Consider the following 21,570-nt stretch of genomic DNA (forward strand, 5'->3'; position numbering starts at 1 on the left):
GACGCTAGTGACTGCTTTTGCCAAGATGGTTTCAAGTTGACGTGGAGAAAGAGGGGAGATAAACCATATTCGACTTCGCTTTGCTACTATCGCTAGTGGCTACTTGGGTAACTTGGGGGCTGGATTTATAGGTCACCTACATAAATCTACGGTTGCCTACTTCCACTGAAAGACAGTAAACCGAAGATTTACGTAGCTGGCCTTTAATAAGAAATCACATATCCCACCGTGTGAAACTTTGGGATGTTGTTAAATATACAAGCTGAAAACAGGAAACACTGTATGCTCAATGTAATTTATTGTTTTCATTTACATGACAATGTTTTAAAGTCATAACATAGTTTACCATGAAATTTAATATGTTATAACAAGTTATATATTACGATGTTTCCCGTTTGATAAGTCCTCTTCAAGAAATCTGTACTCTCTAAACGTTAAAAGCTCGGCCACGTGCTTCAATGTTACACTGCTTCGACGATATCGCATAACCGCTCCAGCGAGCGAAAACATGCATTCGACATTGGCGGAGGCAGCCGGTATCGAAAGTACATGTTTGGCCAATTTAAAAAGAGTAGGATATCGCCTTTCATTCATCCTCCAGTAGTCCAGTGCAGACACTCCCTCCTGTTCTAAGATGCCCTCTGCTAAATAGGCTTGCAATTCTTTTTCAGGGGCTGACGACGTCGAAAGTCCATTTTCGTTCCGAGGAGCCAACAAAGCTGGAAACGCTTTGGAACGCGGAATATTGTTTGTTCCTCCTAGTGGTTGCGCATTTGGCGTCGTGACAAAAAAACTTCGAACTTTTGTTAGCGCGGCCTCCGTGTCGAGGGTTCTGAATGTATACAAATCCCACGAAGGATTGCTGTAAATGTCCATTGACCAACAAATTATTAATTTCCATGAATTTATTTAATACACAAATTATTAGTATATCGTTCAACATTTAATTAGGGTAATGTTTATATAGCGTAGAATATACCTTGATTAACTAAGGTTTTTGGAATGGGTCCAAAATCGCGGGTGTCATGTAGTGGTCTTCTTTTAAGTTCATTTTCAAATCTTGAAGCCATTTGTTATTTGAAGCTCCTCTTTAAGTAATGCAAAATTAGGCGCGAAGGTTCCTCGTATCGTTACAAAAATTGAGACTAGCTGCCCAATTACACGTGATGATGTCGGACCGTTCCTCTGAAAAATGTCCGTAGCAAACTTAATTGGCTTTAGCAAAGCTAATAATTCGATCAACGTTTGCCCGAAATGAAGCCTTGGTATTTCTATTTTCCCACACTGTTTTGATGTTTTAGCTTCCTGAATAGTTTTCCGGAGAGCTTCAAGCATTTCATCCTAATAAAAACGACGGTTAACCAATCACGTTAAGATAATAACAAATTGGTAAGTTCTTAAATCTGCGACTTGCCTCAGTTAAACCTTCGATCGCCAGAAACACCGCATTCCATCTTACGCCCCCGATTGCTCTTACGTCCATTTGTCTCGGAGAAACTTCTTTGAATTTTAACGTCCACTTTGGAGATCGGTGAAGAAAGGTGATCCAATAACTATCGCGTTGAATGATGTTCTTGGTTTTCTTGCATTTTTTGATTGCAGAATTAACAACGAGTTGGAGTGAGTGTGCAATGCAGTGCTTCCTAACCCACGTCACTTCATAATTTAACATTTCCTCAACTTCGTCCGTAATTTTAAAGTCCCCATTTTCCAACTGACTGAGAATTCCCGTACCATGATTCGCATCATTTAATGTATTAAATCCGTCTTCGTGATAAGACAACTTTGTCTGAGAATTTTCAAGTATAGTTGTTTCTGGGTGGAGGAACTGTTCTACGGAACTCCAACCTACATTCGAAAAAAAAAGTATTAACACACGGTGTTAAAGTGTGAATTAATCGTATTAGCGGAATCAGTAAAATCAAAAGTATATAGGTTTATAAGAAGTGTCCATCTACTGTGTGGAAAGAAAACACGTACCTTGGCAGGTTCAGCGGACTAGAAAATCGCGGACGCGTACACCGCTCAACGTAATTTAGGCACATAGCGCAGTTTCGCGTCGAACTGTGATTTTTGAAAACGGCATAACCAATCATTAACCCACATTACACAATTAGAACTGAGAGCCTGCCAAGGTATATGTTTCAAGCAAATAGCAATCAGCGGTATAGGAAAATTTGGCACTTGTTAATATTATGTACTTCTGGTAAGGCATATTTCGAATTAAACCGACTTTCGTGTTTTAACTCACGCAGTTGAGGCATTTTATTTTTTAACAAAAATTTATACCAACCTTGGCCGAGATGAGAATCCTCTTGGACGTTCACGGATGTTTCATCCACGGCAGGTCCTTCGTTGTCGGAGATGCTTGCCTCGTCGACAGTGACAGTTGCATTTTGTTCGGCAAAGGGGAACACCACGGTTCTTCGATAACGCTGCTCATGTTTAAAGCCTTTGAGATATTGGCGGCATTATCGGCGCAGACGCACGATATCTAAATTTATAGAACAAAAACTAATTAACTAAACTAATGTCAAAAGGAGGAAAATTCATAAAGTACTTGAGTTAGTATGAAATAAAATATCAATTTAATATCAATTAATAAATCTTTAACTGGCCGACGAAGAATCAAGGCCCACTTCTCAAAATCTTACGATGTTTTTTCAATATGTTTTCCGCGGTATGACTTTCGGGGAAATGGGAGAACGCGAGTAGCAGGTTCTGCGACTGCCAAGTCTTATCTATAAACTGCACACGGATGCCGATTACCGCTTGACGTTGTCGACTTGACCATATATCGAGCGATAAATGTACTTCTTTTGGTTGAAGGGAACTGAGCAGCACCTAAGGTAATACAATTAAGTTAAAATTAAAACTGCTTTGAAGTTAATAACTGAAAGCCAAACTCGACGTACCTTCATTTTTGGAATTAAGACTATTTCAACTCTGTTTTCCAAGTCTCTCACAATTGCGCGACGGGAGGGAATGATGATTAGCATTTTAAGTCCCTTGCCTTCGACTGCGGAAAAGAAAACGCCATAAAAACAAATCCAATCCAAAAATGCCCGCCTGAACGCAGCCTGCTTTGGTGAGCTAGTTTCCATTGTGCGAACTTTCTTTCCATTGCTTTCAGTATCCATTGCAAAATTTGCCTTTCTTTTTCTAGGTTTCACCCGGAGAACAAGGCGGTAACGCTGCCAAACTAAAAGTAAACATTAGCAATTACCGAACTAAAGGCGATTAAATCAAGGCCTTCCCCAAGCTTTTTCTCCCAAATGTACAATTGACATTTTTTTAGCGGGATAAAGAAATCTGAAAATAAATTTGTAGATAAATAAGAACTGAAATAATCACGAAAATATATACATTGTGTTTCAAATTGCTCGACCAGACCGAGTTTCTTAAAATTTATAAAACGTAGAATTATAAACTTTAGTGTGTGTAAATACGTTAAAGATTTTTAAAAATTTTGAATTTAGAGAAAATCGATTAATACCTACAAATAAAATTTATCCAGTTGAAAAATGACTTTTCCAGCAAAATTCTTGCTTATGAAAAATAACAAGTTGATACGAACCCGAATATTTTCTTGTTGTCTATTTGTCAATTTATTTAAAAACTACAATACGTTAGGAAGATGCAATGAAAGTGTGGTTGTGTGGTACTGCGCCTCATTCCACTACGTGATATTTTGCAACATGCGCTATCTTTAAACTACACCGTTTTGGCTAAAAAAGAACTGCCGAAAAACCTCATTTTGTCATTTAGTAGAATTTTGGTTCCTTTTGTTAACTTACGCATTAATATATAGTTCCTCGAATTTTCCCCTCAAGCAAAATTATACAACCGCCAAAGCTCAGACCATGTAGGCTAAAGCTATGTAAATTTTAATTGAGTTATCTAATTTAACTGGATTCTTATAACATTGCGGAGTTAGTAACTTTGTATCCCCATTCAGGAATTTTTTAAGTCTATCCACGAAGGGAAAAATAGAGAGTCGACTCCGCTTTAAAGTAGGTAATGCGTTTTTAAAATGCTAATTCGCAAGTAAAATGACCGCCATTCGTTATAAAAAATCAATTTGAATTAGAGGTCCGATACAATTTTAAACGTCCTGGCAACGTTGCCTTAATTGAACGAGCAGATAATTTACGTTCAGATTACTTAGCGAATTAGTATGCTGGCTTTAGTCTAAACAGCTGTATTAATTTTCCACCTACCGATGAATTTAAAAAAAGGTTAAAAACCGATATAAAAGTTTCTAGATTTTCATGAAATTTAAAAATTGAAGAGATCTTTAAACGTGGTTAAGTTTATAGTTTGAGAAAAACGGTCTGATCGAGCAAACTTTAAACGCCCTGTATATTCGTATTTTCCATTTAGCTCAAATTTAATTTTAAACTTCGCGGAAAAGTAGGGTTAGTACTTTAATATAGCACGGCATTATGGGTATTAAAGTCAAGTAAACTGTATTGACGGTCAGAAGGATCGTTCCCCGCTGCTGACGTATATTACTTTATAAAAACCCAAATAAAACTAAAACCATGTTATAATGAACAAAAATATGTTTATAACAACATGTTTAAAAATTGTTTATTTTTTTAAACCGAAAACCAATACAGCAAATCGAACTATAATAATACACATGGTGACAATTTTAATTATCTAGTAAACCCTTATCTTTAGTTATGGACGTCAGTAGTAGGGTTCTGCTACCCAGACTGGTTTTGTCACCTGCCCGGGATTGTGGACGCTGGCGTAGGGCCTTATGATGACAGACCTCCGGTGGTGTGGTTTGAATTTTACCGGTACACCGGGCTATAAATCTGACAATTGTCCAGCCACATGATCCCGCGTAAAATGTTTTTGAAAAATCAGTGTCGACAACAATAACTTCACTTTCAGAAGCTTTCAAATCTGAACTTCTTTTCAATTTTTGGCGGTCTGTCGAAACCCGAACCCGAACAGGCCGATGGTGATGATGATTCTGAGAGTTTCTTTTTTTAGACATCGAAAACGCGTCGATATTTTACACAAAGGCAATTAAATCGAACATTGAACTCTAATATTATTATAATATAATCACTGAAAGTAATTAAATTCTAAATGCACCGCACTACCTAATCTAATCTAATCTAATTTATAATGAAGTAGAAAAACTCGTAAAATAAAATCGCTAAGAGCTTCACACCACGTGAATGGAGAATATACTACTACAACTCTTTTCGGATTTAGGTTGTCTTATATAAGAACAATTGGAAAAAACAAAATTTACTGTAGCCAATCACAACGGTTGAAAATTTTTGATTTTAGGTTTACCATGCCAGATGTGGTCAAAGGTTACCATTTCTGTAGGAGAGTAGGTCAGGGGGGGGGTTAAAAATCGAAAACGAACCATGTAAGCGCCCCGTCAAATTCGGTAAAAACGTGATAAGCGTGTAGGGTTCGGGGATAGGTTTACTTTTAACTACAGATAAAAAGGTGATATTTTTATCTCGACAATTTTATTCGTTTACTCATAAAAAAAACTTATTTAATAAATTACAAAGCTCGATTTTGGATTTTTAACCACTTTTTTCGCCTGAGCAAAAAAGTGGTTTGTAAACAAAGCTGAAGCTGTGTGTGAACGCGATCCAGTTATCTACCACCGAGAGAACGGTAGAAATGAACCAGATGCCGCCGGATTTGAAAAAAAAAATGGCTCTCTCCGGCGTCATCAGCGGTCTCTCCCGCCGAGAGAACGGAAGATTCTTACGAGATTCCCCATTGTTCGAGGAAACTCGCTCTCCGCGCTGCGAGCGACTCTCAACGGTCACGGCGAATTTTCCCTTAGAGAGAGAGAAAGAGCTCACCCAAAGTGAGAGCGATCAACGACGAAACCAGATGGCTCTCGCTCACAATGAACTTGCTTAAATTAGGATTGGCTAACCTCGATTTTACGATCTCTCAATAGTATTGATCTTCTTGCTTTGAGCGAATACTCTCAATAAATTTTTCTATCGCTCACTTTTTGAAAAAAACCTGATAACATCGCGTCTTTATTGCTTACTTAAAAATAGAAATTTACAATTACGTGAGCACTCTCATTTTTGCCCACATCTGTAGTAGATTACAGAGGTTTTAGCAAGCTAAAGTGGTAGTGGCTATAGGATATTTCTCTTCACAGTTCTCTTAAAGGGGTAGAATGGTATGCTTAATGGTTTCAGGTGTATAGAAAATATGATAAAATGCTTTTGCAACGATGTTCTCAGTATACAGCATTCGAACGTCAGTAACGTCAAGTTGTTAAGTTTTGTAATCGACCACAGATATCAGACATATCAAAACAGCCTCCATAAGGTGCAACCAAGAAAATCTTAACAATTGTCAAGTATCTTATAGCTTATTTTCTACATTTCGCTATTATTTAGAGAAGATGGCTGAAATCCCAGAAAAGTGTGCGAGATTCTTAAAGTGCAACATGCAAACCGAAAGCCTTTCGTTAATACCGTCAAGCGACCGGTCAGTGCCTGTCAACAGTTTTTTAATGCAGAATCTAGGTTTCGTGAATTGGGTTAGTCTAATTTTGAAATTGGGAACACGATTCTTGCATATGTTTCCGTATACCATCGAAAACGTTGCACTACGGTGAGTGCGGATTTAGGTTGCAGTAAAATTCGTGTTTTGAAAATTGTATGCAAATTTAGATATCATCCATACAGAGCTTCGTTACCCAAGGACTGAGTGATGGGGATTTTCAAAGACGTTACGACTTCTGCAACTGGATGCTTATGCAAAAAACGACAATCCTAAATCGACGCGCCATGTCCTCTACACTGACGAATACTCTTACTTTACAAGTTTACCACCTTTACCATCCTAGCTACACTCGATTTACCATTTTTCCCTATTGAGAAAAAGGATAAATCGTAAAAAACGTCAAGTAAAAAAGTATCTCGATGTGGTTCCATATCAGGTTTTAAAAACAACTATGACTCGTATCACCGTAAAAAAATTCACAACTTGGCCACCTTTACCACCCGAGCTACACGCGATTTACCATTTTTTCCTATGGAGCTAAATCGTAAAAAAACGTCGAGTAAAAAAAATACCTCGATCAGATTTTAAGTAGTACTATGACACGTATCATCATAAAATAAAATTCGTGACGTTACCACCTTTACCACCCGAGCTACACGCAATTTTCCATTTTTTATTTGCAAGGTTGCGGTGATACGGTGCAACGTAGACTATTAATTGAAAAATACACATACATGAAGATGCGCGCGTCCTCAGCAATAAGCGGGTTTTTTGCTTATAAACTTTGTTCCAGTAGGTTTTTTTTTAAATAAAAATTAGGTAGTCGATAGTATAGTTCAAGGCACGAGTACATCAATTTTCAGAGCTGTGTACCAATTCCAAACAAATCGGGTGTTTTTTGCAACCATGCGCTCTCACTAAAATTAACCGAAGAAGGTTAAATAGTGATATCATAATAACCTCAAATATTGTAAAAATTTTGCCATGCTTGGTACTAAATAGTTTGTTCATTTTATGATAATCGATTAGCTTTCGTATAGAAATTTTCAATTTATAATTAGGAATACTTATCATCATGAACATTTTAATCTGATTATCATACAAATTTATCAATGGCAATTTTATAATTAAAGTTTAATACAATAATAATCGCTTGGTCACGTCCATTAACGAGGGCTTTCCCTGACTGCTCCTCTTACATCTAACAAAAAATTTTTATTATACTAACAACAATAAATTTGATTTGAAAAGTACCGCTAGAGGCGTGCAAGTTCGAAAATCTTTTATTGTAACACTGTCTGGTACTACTTTCAGTACCAATAAATATACATCCGAATATAAGTCCAACCCTTTCAGTTCTATAATAGCGAAAAAGAATACCGAAAAATGACAAACTAACATTTACCACTTGCTCTGTTCTACTCAGGAACAAAAGGATTTGAGAATTATAGAATTAGATCAAGGTTGCCTTAAAAGACGATACCTTGCAAATGTCGAACCATACCTTGTGAACGAACAAAATGAGGTAATATTTATGTTAAAGATGATTCAGGGCGTTATTGAAAACGTTTATACCGGTCACTAATGTTTCCTTATTCGGTTTTCAAACTACGAACAAAAAATAATTTTTAAGTTTTTACATTATCGATTCTGTAGAGATTGCTAATGGGCAAAATTCCGCTCCATTGGTTGCTGTTTTAAACGCTTCAGCTCTATTTTTCTAAAAGAAAAACCATTTTAAAAACCGACAGAGCTCTTCATAATTTCTTTAGACCGAAAAGTATATTATTTATTTATGACATATCTATAAATAGTCATGGGTTTTGCTTGATACAGAGTCTCTTGGGATTTGTGAGTACTAGTTTTACATACAATGTAGCCGTTGCCGTGGTGTACATGTTAATATAAAATGCCGATCATGATACCAAATAGAATATTGGCTCTTAACAACCACATTGGATGAACTGCACTATTTACACTACTGAGCCTATAGCCACTCTTACTCTTGAAGGTTGGGTAAAGTGCCTTCGGAGGCCTTAGAGCGGACTATACAATAATTATCCTATTATAATGAGATACTAGTATTTCTTAGATGTTCCCACCAAGGGAAGGAAATGCAACCAGGCAGCCACTGGGGGACAAACTACAACTGACTAGCAGGCTAGCTGGGAGTTTAACAGTCCCATACTATTTCATGACTGCTTCTAAACACTGACTCTACAGTTCTGCTTGAATGCTTCTTAATGCCCCTAATGCTCATCTCTCTCTCTCTCTCTCTCTCTCTCTCTGCTACCTCCTTTTATACTAACTCCCACACTGGCGCCACCACCGGCGCCCTTGGGTTTTGGCCATTTGGCCTACAAGCAATATGGCTGCCACTGATCAAGTTGGCTACAAGTCGTTCAAGCAATTTGCTTTCTCAATCAGAGCATGATATATTAGACCAGAAATATTATTTTCCTATAAATTATTTTTGGACATTAGAAAGCGTGTTTTATGATAGCGAACATTTACCAATGCAAATATTCCGAGTTAATTAAAAATTACACATTCCTGGTAAATTTACCTATTTAAATCTGAAATGAAGTAATCCCAATTAAATAAAAATACAATTTACACGAACTTAACCGGCCAATTTAAGTTTTCCTACATTTGGTCAGCGTCTCAAACTTTAAATAATTTGTATAAAATAAGTAGAATTAAATTTCAATATTTTAAGTTTTGTTTGTACACTTTTGTATTTGAGTAAATGGACTCAATATTGCTTAGTAATTCCTATCAAATTGTGTTCGTTTATTTGTAATGGTGTAACGGAACATTATTATTCTGATAAAATTATTATTGCTATGGTTTTACGAATTAGTACTATTCAACATTGATAATTTTTATTTTTTTACGCAGGAATTAATATAATTAGGAGTTTCTTTAAAATCAAGGATCCTTGATTTAAAAGATAGTACTATTCAAAATGTAACTTATCTAGAGGGTTCCTGGAAATCAGCTATGCATAATAAATTGTACTAAACATTTTTAAATTCATTAAAGATTTAACTAAATTGACCATTGGAAATTTATTTGTTAAACATTTCAATGAAAATTCCTTACTTTCACCAGTCACGGGTAAGAGAGCGGAAGAATATTGAAATTCAATATTCAAATTGAAATATGCATTCAAACCCTAGATACATTCTGAAAATGATACGAATATATAAAGAACTGGAAAGTACCAACCAATTGTCGGATGGCCGTAGGTTTATATAGATTTACTATCTGATGTTCCAGTGTTCATTGAATAAATTACGGTTAGTTGCAGCCCCATCTCCAATGACAGTGATAATTTTGAATCCAATTGATTCCAGCTTCTCCACAGCTTCCCAAATTATAGAATTGCGGTCGTACCCTGTTAAGCTATTCGTAGCAAAATTAGACAATGGGTACGTGCGTGTTTAGCAATTTTCTTTTCTGCAAAAGTATCCGAAGCAAGATTATTAATTTGGTTGCGGGCAGCATTAACGTGCGAGTAACCAATGATTTCGCCAGTATTAGTTTTATATATTAAATCCTATGTAACAATGAATTAATCACTATAATTTGGACTCCTACGTTTTCTCGCGTCTACTCTAGCGCGCTGTCAGAATGCCCATGTGGCTTATTTTAATTTTCATTATCTAGAGGAAAATGAGTCGCGGTTGGTGCCGCGGGCATAGATAATATAGAAAGGGAGTGGCAGGCCCCCTGCTCTACACTGTAAATATCGACGTTGCACCAAAATCTCAAAATTTCAAGAAAGGTAGAAGAGAGTTTCCGGTAAACTTTGATTTGATTGGCCGATACTCGCGGCAACTATTTCTCACAATAAGCTAAAAACAATACATTAAACAAAAAATTGCGTCTACCGTCAGAGAGTTATCCAAAGTTTTTGTTTGAAGGTTTTTAATAACTTAAATTAAGTATATTTAAATTTGGTACTAGTATTAAAATTAGTGTAATTGTGTCGCAGGTAAATTATTGAATTTATTCGGTGCGATATAAAGAAAAGGATAGTTTAGGCGTAATTATTCATAAATCTTGGTTTAACATTGATATGGTTTTCATTCAAAAACTAAAATGGTATGAAAACGTTGTAGCTTTGGACCATGCGTTTCTGTTGAGCAGCCTAAAAGTAAACTTACTAGCTTGCGATTCATTAAATTTCCCTCACCAAAAACTGAACGTGAGAAATGTGAACGATGGGTTAAGGCGTGTGGACGTAAGGATTTCACAATATCAAATGTGAAGGGCTTTACATACATATGTAATAAACATTTCACCAACTTCATTGGGCCTACAGACGATAACCAAGATCCAATTCCATTAATAGAAGTTTTAAGCCCAGAGTTACTTCCATTATTTTTTGATGAAAAGTCTACCTCCAATGAAACTAATTTATTTCATTATCTAGTCTAATACATGTCTAAATGTATTCAGTATTGCTTACAATAGTAACAATTGTTTAAGCCAAACCAATTGAACCATGAAACACCATTATCAATTGAAGTTGAAAACACGGAGGTAGAAATCTTATTTCAAATTATACTATACCATTACTAATTACGTATAAATTTTTATAGGATCAAACTCCCATACCACAAAGGAAACGAAAACACAAGCTGTTACAAACTCCAAAAATTATTAAAGCAGTTCTCAATGCAGAGGTAGAAAAATTTAACTTTCAGTTGCATTATTTTTTATCCCAGTATAAAATTTTAAATGTCAATGTATTAGGATGAAACTCCGAAAGTCAAGAAACTGAAGTATATTCAGGGCAAAAAATTATGTTTACACGAAGATCGAAAGGAAAATACCGCAGATGCACTCAACTACACTTTTTGGGGCAATTTTGCTATCAGAAAAATATTAAGAAATGCGGCACACAAATACGTTAACATAGGTACCAAAAGGTCTAGATACGCCACTGCACAGCCAACCATGATCACGACCCGACTGCTATCGCAAAAAAACGACCATTAAATTTGGGATGGACTCAATGTTATATGGCGAACGTACGATATGCCCTTAAAGGCGTTACTCAATATCATTACATATATTATTCATTTAACGTTGGTTATTAAATTCCTTTACACAGAAGTTAGTTTTTTAAATTATCCCAGAATTGGGTTCCAAATAATTGCATTTGGTTATTAGGGCACTAGTTCATGATCAAGGCTGTTCTTTGGTGCGATTTAAAACATATGTTCAACCTTTAGAAGTTCAATGAGTTTCTCAATTTTGTTCCATTCACTGTCATTTAAACTATTTTTTTTAATTCGGCGTCAGATTTAATGATTTCCGCTAAAGACTTAAAATAATTCATAGTTAGTCGTTAATTGGCATTTTTGTGCCTTCAGCTTCCTAACTTCCCACATAGCCATTTTCGCTTCATAGACCCATTCAATAATATAGAGTGAAATGCTGGAGCTGAGACTTGCCTTAAAAATAAACCAACTCCTTAACTGCCCTAACAAAAAAAACTTAACTTCCATTATTAAACAATAGGCAAACTTATGTGAAGTTGAATTAATCTATAATATTAAAATTTCTTTTATCCATGGAAAGGCTTAACTAATTAATTTATAAAATGAAGAGACACGCATGGATTTCCGTTTGGACAATTAATTAGGTTTGCAAAAGACTTAGTTAACTAAGCTTTCGACCCGTAGGCCTTCGCCAGAGTAAATGACATAAGTTCGATTAAGAACGAACTTTGTAAACTATTTTTTACACAGTGAAATTAAAAGTAAGAACAACTTATGTACATACTTGTTTTAAGTATACGGCACGAGACAACATTGCGTCTGTCAATTCAAACGATTTATTAAGATTGGACAGCTCTTTCTCTCTTTGATGTGACATAAGTATATGTATTTGTACCCCGCTGCTCCGCCTCAAGCACTACAGCGGCCACCTAAAACAACCAGCCCCGGACAAAAGTGCGCTTTGCGAAACAACGTTCGGCCAGTGAGACAGCCATTTTGACCGCCTCACATATAGCAAACAAACGCCCTCATCACGGCCCAACAAAAGGCGACACCATGGGCTGCCCGAGATCCACCCTCGCACAGCTGAGGACTAGAGTGGCTTCCTCTTCCACTGCAAACTACCCTCCTTAGTAGGTCACAGAATGACGAGTGTGGAACACCCACACAGATGTGACATCAGATTGTTGTATTTATATACCCCGTGCACCGCCAAAGCATTACAGGGGTTACAGATGTGACATAAGTATATGTATTTGTACCCCGCTGCTCCGCCTTAAGCACTACAGCGGCCACCTAAAACAACCAGCCACGGACAAAAGTGCGCTTTGCGAAACAACGTTCGGCCAGTGAGACAGCCATTTTGACCGCCTCACATAAAGCAAACAAACGCCCTCAGCACGGCCCAACAAAAGGCGACACCATGGGCTGCCCGAGACCCACCCTCGCACAGCTGAGGACTAGAGTGGCTTCCTCTTCCACTGCAAACTACCCTCCTTAGTAGGTCACAGAATGACGAGTGTGGAACACCCACACAGATGTGACATCAGATTGTTGTATTTATATACCCCGTGCACCGCCAAAGCATTACAGGGGTTACAGATGTGACATAAGTATATGTATTTGTACCCCGCTGCTCCGCCTTAAGCACTACAGCGGCCACCTAAAACAACCAGCCACGGACAAAAGTGCGCTTTGCGAAACAACGTTCGGCCAGTGAGACAGCCATTTTGACCGCCTCACATAAAGCAAACAAACGCCCTCAGCACGGCCCAACAAAAGGCGACACCATGGGCTGCCCGAGACCCACCCTCGCACAGCTGAGGACTAGAGTGGCTTCCTCTTCCACTGCAAACTACCCTCCTTAGTAGGTCACAGAATGACGAGTGTGGAACACCCACACAGATGTGACATAAGGTTATGTATTTGTACCCCGCCGTTCCGCTGGGCACTACGGCGGCACACAAGACAAAGAGTCATGCCGGACAAAAATGCACTTTGCGAAACAAACGTTCGGCCAGTGAGACAGCCATAAAGACAGGCTCACATATGGCAAACAAACGCCCTCATCATGGCCCAACAAAAGGCGACACCATGGGCTGCCCTAATTCCCACCCTCGCACAGCTGAGGACTAGAGTGACTTCCTCTTCCACCACACAAATCCTCCCCAGTAGGATATTGAATGCCAAGTATGGAACACCCCCGAGGTTCCAGTGACCCAGCGCCCCGATCACGAGACACCTCCTCGAGGACTCCAGTGACCCAGCAAACCGGGTGTGGACCGCCCCCAAGAGCCCCGCGACACCGAACGCCGGGTGTGGAGCCCCTCAAGAGCTCCAGTGACACAGATGTGACAGTCGAATTTTCCAAACTACAGCCGTTATCTGTAACAAACCAACCAAGTTTTTATCAAAAACGCAACCTGCAAGATAATAGGACCAGCCGGCCGGTTTAAATCTTTCAAATTCAGATAACAAGCGCAAATATACACGAACCTTAGCTACCGGGGTTCCAATACTTATCTGTGGGCTGAAAACTTCCTTTAATACTTCGTAGTCCGATTCGTTGTCATATAGAGGTTCTGACTTGAGATGCTTTAATACGTCTTGTACCGCGAGGTTTAGTACATGGGCGAAACAACACACTGGTGTTTGGGCGCTGTATCTAATTCCTATGGCTGCGCGCGTAGCCTCCATTTCTTTCGTAAAGGTGTCGTTGTCCATTGTAATACTAAGGACCTATTAAGAAGAAGTAAATTATAAATATACTAATGTTAACTTCTAAGCTCTAACTAGAAAAATGAGCAAACATTGACTTATGTATGTACATTCCATATAAAAGCAAATGCAAGCATTTAACAATTAGTCCAAAAATCTAACCCACACAACTTGCAAATAATAATTTTACTATGTATTTTTTAAGAGGAAAACAAACTGACAAATATAGGAACGTTCACGTGTTAGCTAGTTGTCTGAACGTAATTATAATACTTATATGCGTAATTCAAAGTAATAATATTACGTAAAATACATCAACACCGAATTTATAAGTAGAGTACAATTTATGAAAGGATATATAAGTAGAGTATATGTAAACCGAGTACAAAACAATTGTCGCGTATTGAAATGAAGTCTATGGAATACACTACGTCTGTAACGTATAGCTCCTACAGAACCTTCTACTACACTATAGTCAAGAAAGAATAAATGTTAACTGAGAATATGAAGACGGTACTTCGTTCACCCTCGTAATGTTCGGAATTAGAATGACGCCTCTTATCTTTCCACAGCTAAAGGGTAAGACAGCCAAGGGGGATGGCACGAGCGTGCGCCTGCTCTGGAAGGCTTGCTCTCGCCGCCCAGAAGGGAATATCTTCCAAACTGGAGAGGGCAGAGGCTATATTTGCGCCAGCATATTCTCAGTTAATGTTAATTCATTCTTGGTATAGTATATACATGTACATGTGTAGTGGTTTGGACTAAGTGAAAGAAGTTCTTACAAAACTTGAAAACAATTGGAGACTACTGACCTTAGAAGTTGTACTTTGTATTAGGTTCGTGAAAGTTCAAAAAATATTTTTTCCCATATGTCGTTCAGAAAAAGGTAGGAAGCCCAATAGTTGGTTACATAAGTTCCAGTTATTGTCAATCCAATGAACCGTGACAGCGAGAAATGGAATGCGATTGTTTGACGTCCAAACATCCATGGTATACGACACTTGTCCAGAAATATCCTAAAGAGATTGAAATACTGTTATACGATTGTTCCTCTACACCTAAAAAATGTGTAACATTTTGATATAACGTACTTTGCACAGTTCGACGATTTTTATAATCTCACTACACTCTTAAAACAGTTGGGTTAAAATCGACCCAAAATAGGTTATTTTTGTAACCCAACGCTGGGTCAGTATTAACCCTACCCTTTTTTGGGTTTTTTAAATTTCAACCCAGAAATGGTTAGAACTTGCAACCCAAAGTTGGGTTGTAACGTTTTAACCCACAGTTGGGTTACAAGAATTACATAAACTGGGTTATTTTTTGTAACCCAAAACTGTGTTAATATCTAAAACAACCCATTTTGGGTTGCAATAATAACCCATTTTGGGCTCTTTTTTAAACTGAAACCCCCATTTTGGGTTGCAATAATAACCCAATTTGGGCTCTTTTTTAAACTGAAACAACCCATTTTTGGTTGCAATAAAAACCCATTTTGGGCTCTTTTTTAAACTGAAACACCCCATTTTTGGTTGCAATAATAACCCAATTTGGGCTATTTTTTAAACTGAAACACCCCATTTTTGGTTGCAATAATAACCCAATTTGGGCTATTTTTTAAACTGAAACACCCCATTTTTGGTTGAAATAATAACCCAATTTGGGCTCTTTTTTTAAACTGAAACACCCCATTTTTAGTTGCAATAGTAACCCATTTTCGGCTTTTATTTACCCAAACCACCCATTATTGGTTACAATAATAGTCCTATTTGAGGTCTTTTTTAAATTTTAATCCATAACTGGGTTAATATCCCATCAATAACAGCCCAATTTTGGTTGCCTTACAAAACAAAACTCTGAAGGAATCCATATTTGGGTTACAAAGGGACATAAAAATAGTTGGTTTCCAGACTATATATAAAATAGTAATAATACTGGACCTGTATTTACTGACATTTAGCTTAAAAATACATTCATTTAGTTTATATATACCGAAACTTCGTAACATTCTTAGTAAAAGAATCAAAACTATCTCTGATTCACCTAAAAGAATCCTTTCTAGCCTAAGCAGGTATAACCTAGCCCGTTCATCTACCCTTTGTGAATACAATCAATAAATACCAAACTCAATCACTTAGGAAATTTTTTTATTTTCGAAATGTTGTTGTAAATAGTTAAATTATGACATTATTGTATTTTAAAAATTATATTGTTCCTTGGTTTTTTTAAGTTAAAATTTTAACTCAACAGAACTATTATGTTACAAATTTTTAAGATACCTGTATTTTACCACAACTGTCAGCAAAATACTAATATTAAACTGTGGTAAAACAAATTAAAAATTGTTTATTACAAAACTTTAAAAACATACAAACCATATGAAAAGGAATTTGACTTAAAACTGCTTTTCGCTTCACAAATTATAAAAAGTTCAGCCTCGCTATATAAAAGTATATTATCTTAAAAAATAACAATGAAAGACTAGATTTTAAAGTTCAGTGAAATTAGGATTAAAAAAAATGAAACTATAATTACGAAAAATTTTAACAAGTTGTTCAACTTATGTGAAAAATATAATTATTACACATTTTGGCTGAATACATCTTAGATTCACGAAAATTCAGTCTCACAAATTTAGTAATTTTCGTTAATTTAATTACTTAAAAGTTAAATCTCATAAATAAACTGATGTTCACAATGGGCAACAAGTACCAAAACCTCAGTTACTTTTACAAAGGAAAGCAACCAAAAATCCTAATTTTTGAGAGCAAGATTTGACTAATTATTTTATAAATAGCAACAATGAGTCTGAATTAGGTCAGAAATAGAGGTATGATATAGAAATTATTTTTCAAAAACATTTATAAAAGTGTTAGTGTGGGAAATATCCATAAAAGTACCAAAACCTCAGTTACTTTTACAAGGGAAAGTATTTTAAGAGCAGCATTTAACTAATTATTTTATAAATAGCAACAATGAGTCTGAAATAGGTCAGAAATAGAGCTATGGTACTGAGTTGATTTAAAAAACAATTATAAAAGTGTTAGTGTGGGCAATAACCATAAAAGTACCAAAATCTCAGTTACTTTTACAATAGTAAGTAACCAAAAATCCTAATTTTTAAGAGCAGGATTTAACTAATAATTTTACAAATAGTAAAAATAAGTTTGAAATAGGTCAGAAATATAGGTATGATAAAAAATGATTTTTCAAAAACATTTATAGAAGTGCTAGTCTGTGAAAGTTTCATAAATGTTTCGTATCACCCGTTGTATAACAAGGGATGAAGACCAAAAATCCTCATATTTAAGAGCAGGATTTAACTAATTATTTTATAAATAGCAACAATGAGACTGAAACCATAACTCTATTTCTGACCTATCTCAGACTCATTGTGGCTATTAAATTAATTATTAGTTAAATCCTGCTCTTAAAAATGACAATTTTTGATTTCTTACCCTTGTGAAAGTAACAGAGGTTTTGGTACTTTTATGGATATTGTCCACACTAACACTTTTATAATTTTTTTTAAATAAATTCAGTACCATACCTCTATTTCTGACCTATTTCAGACTCATTGTGGGTATTTATATAATAATTAGTCAAATCCTGCTTATAAAAAGGAGGTTTTTGGTCTTCATCCCTTGTTAAATCAACGGGTTTTACGAAACATTTATGAAACTTTCACAGACTAGCACTTCTATAAATGTTTTTGAAAAATAATTTCTATATCATACCTATATTTCTGACCAATTTCAAACTGATTTTTACTATTAGTAAAATCACTAGTTAAATCCTGCTCTTAAAAATAAGGATTTTTAGTTACTTTCCCTTGTAAAAGTAACTGAGGTTTTGGTACTTTTATGGATATTTCAAACAATAACACTTTTATAAATGTTTTTGAAAAATAATTTCTATATCATACCTCTATTTCTGACCTATTTCAGACTCATTGTGGCTATTTATAAAATAATTAGTCAAATCTTGCTCTTAAAAAGGAGGTTTTTGATCTTCATCCCTTGTTAAATCAACAGGATTTACGAAACATTTATGAAACTTTCACAGACTAGCACTTTTATGGATATTTCTGACACTAAAACTTTTATAAATTTTTTTAAAATCAATTCAGTACCATACTATGGTACTGATTTGATTTTTAAAAAATTATAAAAGTGTTAGCTTGGGAATTACCCATAAACTGTGTTTCATGATTCGGGCAGTTTCATCGCAAAGAGGCCATTAACCAACTGAAATATTACAATCAGATAAATTTTCTATTAAGCTATGTAGTAGAAATTACATCTTTGAATGTTCCCACTTAAAAGGTACAACTGGTAAAATGACTTGGAGTTAGTAATATATTTTAATTAACCCAATGGCTGTAAATTCTGTTAAGCGAAAGTGAATTTTTTTTTACTAAACTTCATATTATAAGAGACCTATTAAATTTGAAAATTAATTTATATATACAAAGTATCAGGTTTAATAGATAAAAATTTTGATATGTATGAGTAAATAAATTAAAAAGACTTCAACGGTTTTAAATTCACAATATTTTAATTTATAAATATATTACTAACTCTTCAGGGATTTTTACAAGTCTGACGATATAATGGTAAAACTTTGAGACGAAAAACATTTAATAGTTAGAAGTTTTACCATTATATCGTCAGACTTGTAAAAATCCCTGAAGAAGGTGGAAGAGTGCCTCCGAAACGTTATATGTTATAAATAAATATATTGTGAATTTAAAACTGTTTAAGTCTCTTTTAATTAAGTTTTTTCACAATGTGCTTCTCTTCACTTCTATGAGTAATTAGATTGGATATAAATCTCTTTGTGTTTGACCACTTGGGCAGTTTATCGCAAAGAGGTCATAAACAAAGAAATATTGTATGAAATATTTTTGTATTTACCAAGTAGAGTTTTTTGTTCGATATAGTGTACTTTACAGCGTACTTCCAACTTTCTTCAAATCCATAGATATTCAGCCCCGTTCGCTATTGAGCTTACAAAAATTAAATTTTTCCCAATGGTTGGATAATATATTTCATCTAGGATTTTTAAGTTAATTTGGTTATGGTAGATTATCATATTCAATAATTTTAAGAAGACCATACATCTAATTCCACGATCTAGGCGCATTTGGTATATGTAATAGTTTACTTAAACATATATTATAGAACGCAATCTGCTTTTGCAATTGTGCATGGGTCTATTTATTATTATTACTACTTTTTGTTATTCTGGCAACACTTAAGCCTAACACTTTGAAGCATGCATGTTTAGGCTTATTGGGGAAATAACCTTGAATGGACCTGTTCATGGATGACTTTTACCCTAAATATTTATTATGAAGATGCTGCACAATAAAGTCATTAAACTAATTACCTTCACCGTATAATTGAAAAGGTAAAAAGAATGAAATCAACATTCACTCACTCGAAGAAACGCTGCTTTCGCGCGAAAAATATGGCGTCGCGCGACTTACTGACGCATCGTTACGATAGTGACGTCATAATTAATTTTCCCGCGAATTTTTAACTCAATTTTGGGTTGTAAGAACATGTGACCCAAAATTGGTTAATAACAACCCAGAATGGGTTTAAAAAATAACCAAAATTTTGGGTTAGACATTTCGACCCAGTTTTTTGACCCAGAACAAAATGTAAGAAAAACCATAACCCAAAACTAGTCAATTTTAGCCATTTTTGGGTTGAAACTAAAACAACCCAAAATATTTAACCCAACTGTTTTAAGAGTGTATCATAAGACGCGAGTAACTCCTCCTTGATTTCTCTCGCGCTTTGTGGCACGCTATTTACAATTGCAGGGTTTTTGGGATTCATCGACAAGAGCATTTGTTTAAATGAGGTTTCCTCAACTGCTGTAAAAGGTTGATCGGTTGCTACTAGCCATTTCTTTACGCTTAGCGTAGCGTTATCTATTTCCAACTTATTTACCTAAAATTGAGATATCATCGTTTCAAATTTTATCAAGTGAAGTTGTCAATATTTCAGATTATAGGATTATTTACAAATCAAACCACCCCAAGGGGGATAAGTTTTACAGGGATAAAAACTTTACCGTGGAGTAGTACTGTAACCAATAAAAACTCTTTCGTCAGTTCTACTACAACTATTTGTTGGTTGTCCGGATATTTAAAAACATCCCCAAGGTATCGAAACTCGAGAAGACGTTTGTTCATCTAGGCTGGTGGTCACAAAGATGGCACGCTAATCGCGGCGACGTGGTTAATAACGGCTTTAACATCACTGAAGTTTAGGGTGACCATTGCTCTATTAGAGACTAGTACAACCAGCCAATTTGAAATGTACATACTGCTTGATAATATTAAAACATTACCTTTGGGGTCGATGGAAACGTAATCCCACATGGTATATCGGAATGTTTCTTTTCAAGATGATAACGGAGATGACTTGTACCGATTGATTTATCGGACGGCAATGAATATTTTCTAAAATAATACGATACGCGTTAAAGCTGGAAAACCAATTTGAGTGACCAAGACGTCACGTAGTACACTTTTTACCTCTCCGAGGGGACAAAGTCCCCTAGGAGGGGTTATACAACGACCGTGTCTGTCTGTGGGTCTGTGGGTGGGTCTGTGGGTGTGTCTGTCTGTCAGGACTGCGAACGCGTTCGCATTTTCGGTGCAAAGTGTAATCACTGCGTACGCAGTTTCTCAAAGGGTTGGCAAAACCACCGTGTGACGGTGAGCGTTAACGGATGCATTTGCGGTTTGGTTTGGATGGTGTTTTTTCGCTCACCGTCGTGACGGTTTGGTGTTTTACGTTTTTGTAATGTTTATGCGTAGGTTGTGAGTGTTGAATTTGTTGTGTTTGTGTTCTGATGGATGTGCATGTTGAGTCTGTTGTGTTTATATGGGCGTTTTCTCTCCAACTTCTTCTTAATGACTTTGGGACGGACCGAGTGCTGAGTGTAATGCTACCTCTCAACGTCCAATGGCAGGGTTTCCACCAGTTGTACACGGTATTCGTCTTAGTATCAATTTGCGATCGCATCGGGCGGGATTTGAACCCGAGACCTCCTGATTGACAGGCGGACGTTCTACCACAGAACCACCGACACTTGTTACGCCTTATTGAAAATTAGACCTTCAGCTTTATCGGAAGCGTATTTAATAGAGTACGAAATTTTGGTTTAATTGAAATAGAATTGAAATTGAAATTATTGCATCGAAGAAATTCTAATTTAGCGTTTCTCTATTGATTAAAAACAAATGCGCCACCCAGGTTTCGAACCCAGACCATTCGGCTTGGCAGTCGAGCGCTCT

The 21,570-nt window shown here is 36.1% G+C and overlaps 1 protein-coding gene and 1 long non-coding RNA gene across 2 annotated transcripts; one reads left to right on the forward strand and one right to left on the reverse strand.

Annotated features, from left to right (window-relative positions):
• Nucleotides 1-1,357: 1,357 nt before the first annotated feature.
• Nucleotides 1,358-3,140, reverse strand: LOC149952526 (uncharacterized). Its single transcript, XM_090169741.1, has 4 exons — nt 2,916-3,140; nt 2,770-2,844; nt 2,294-2,435; nt 1,358-1,848 (listed from the first exon to the last, which is right to left on the reverse strand). Exons 1-4 carry the CDS (start codon nt 3,138-3,140, stop codon nt 1,358-1,360), a joined length of 933 nt encoding a protein of 310 aa, XP_090025867.1.
• Nucleotides 3,141-11,010: 7,870 nt separating this feature from the next.
• On the forward strand, nt 11,011-11,374 carry LOC149952527 (uncharacterized). Its single transcript, XR_016479892.1, has 3 exons — nt 11,011-11,070; nt 11,130-11,213; nt 11,284-11,374. It is a non-coding gene; the product is annotated as an uncharacterized LOC149952527 (long non-coding RNA).
• The last annotated feature ends 10,196 nt before the right edge of the window (nt 11,375-21,570 follow it).

This window comes from Leiobunum rupestre, chromosome 3, assembly GCF_980474605.1.
Source record: "Leiobunum rupestre chromosome 3, qqLeiRupe1.1.hap1, whole genome shotgun sequence".
Taxonomy (NCBI): Eukaryota; Metazoa; Arthropoda; class Arachnida; order Opiliones; family Sclerosomatidae; genus Leiobunum; species Leiobunum rupestre.

Coding starts and splice junctions, on each gene's coding strand:
- LOC149952526 (XM_090169741.1), bottom strand. CDS start 3,140: ATGGATACTGAAAGCAATGGAAAGAAAGTTCGCACAATGGAAACTAGC. Junction 2,845..2,915: donor TCTTAATTCCAAAAATGAAG/GTACGTCGAGTT, acceptor GTATTACCTTAG/GTGCTGCTCAGTTCCCTTCA. Junction 1,849..2,293: donor GGATTCTCATCTCGGCCAAG/GTTGGTATAAAT, acceptor TTTCGAATGTAG/GTTGGAGTTCCGTAGAACAG.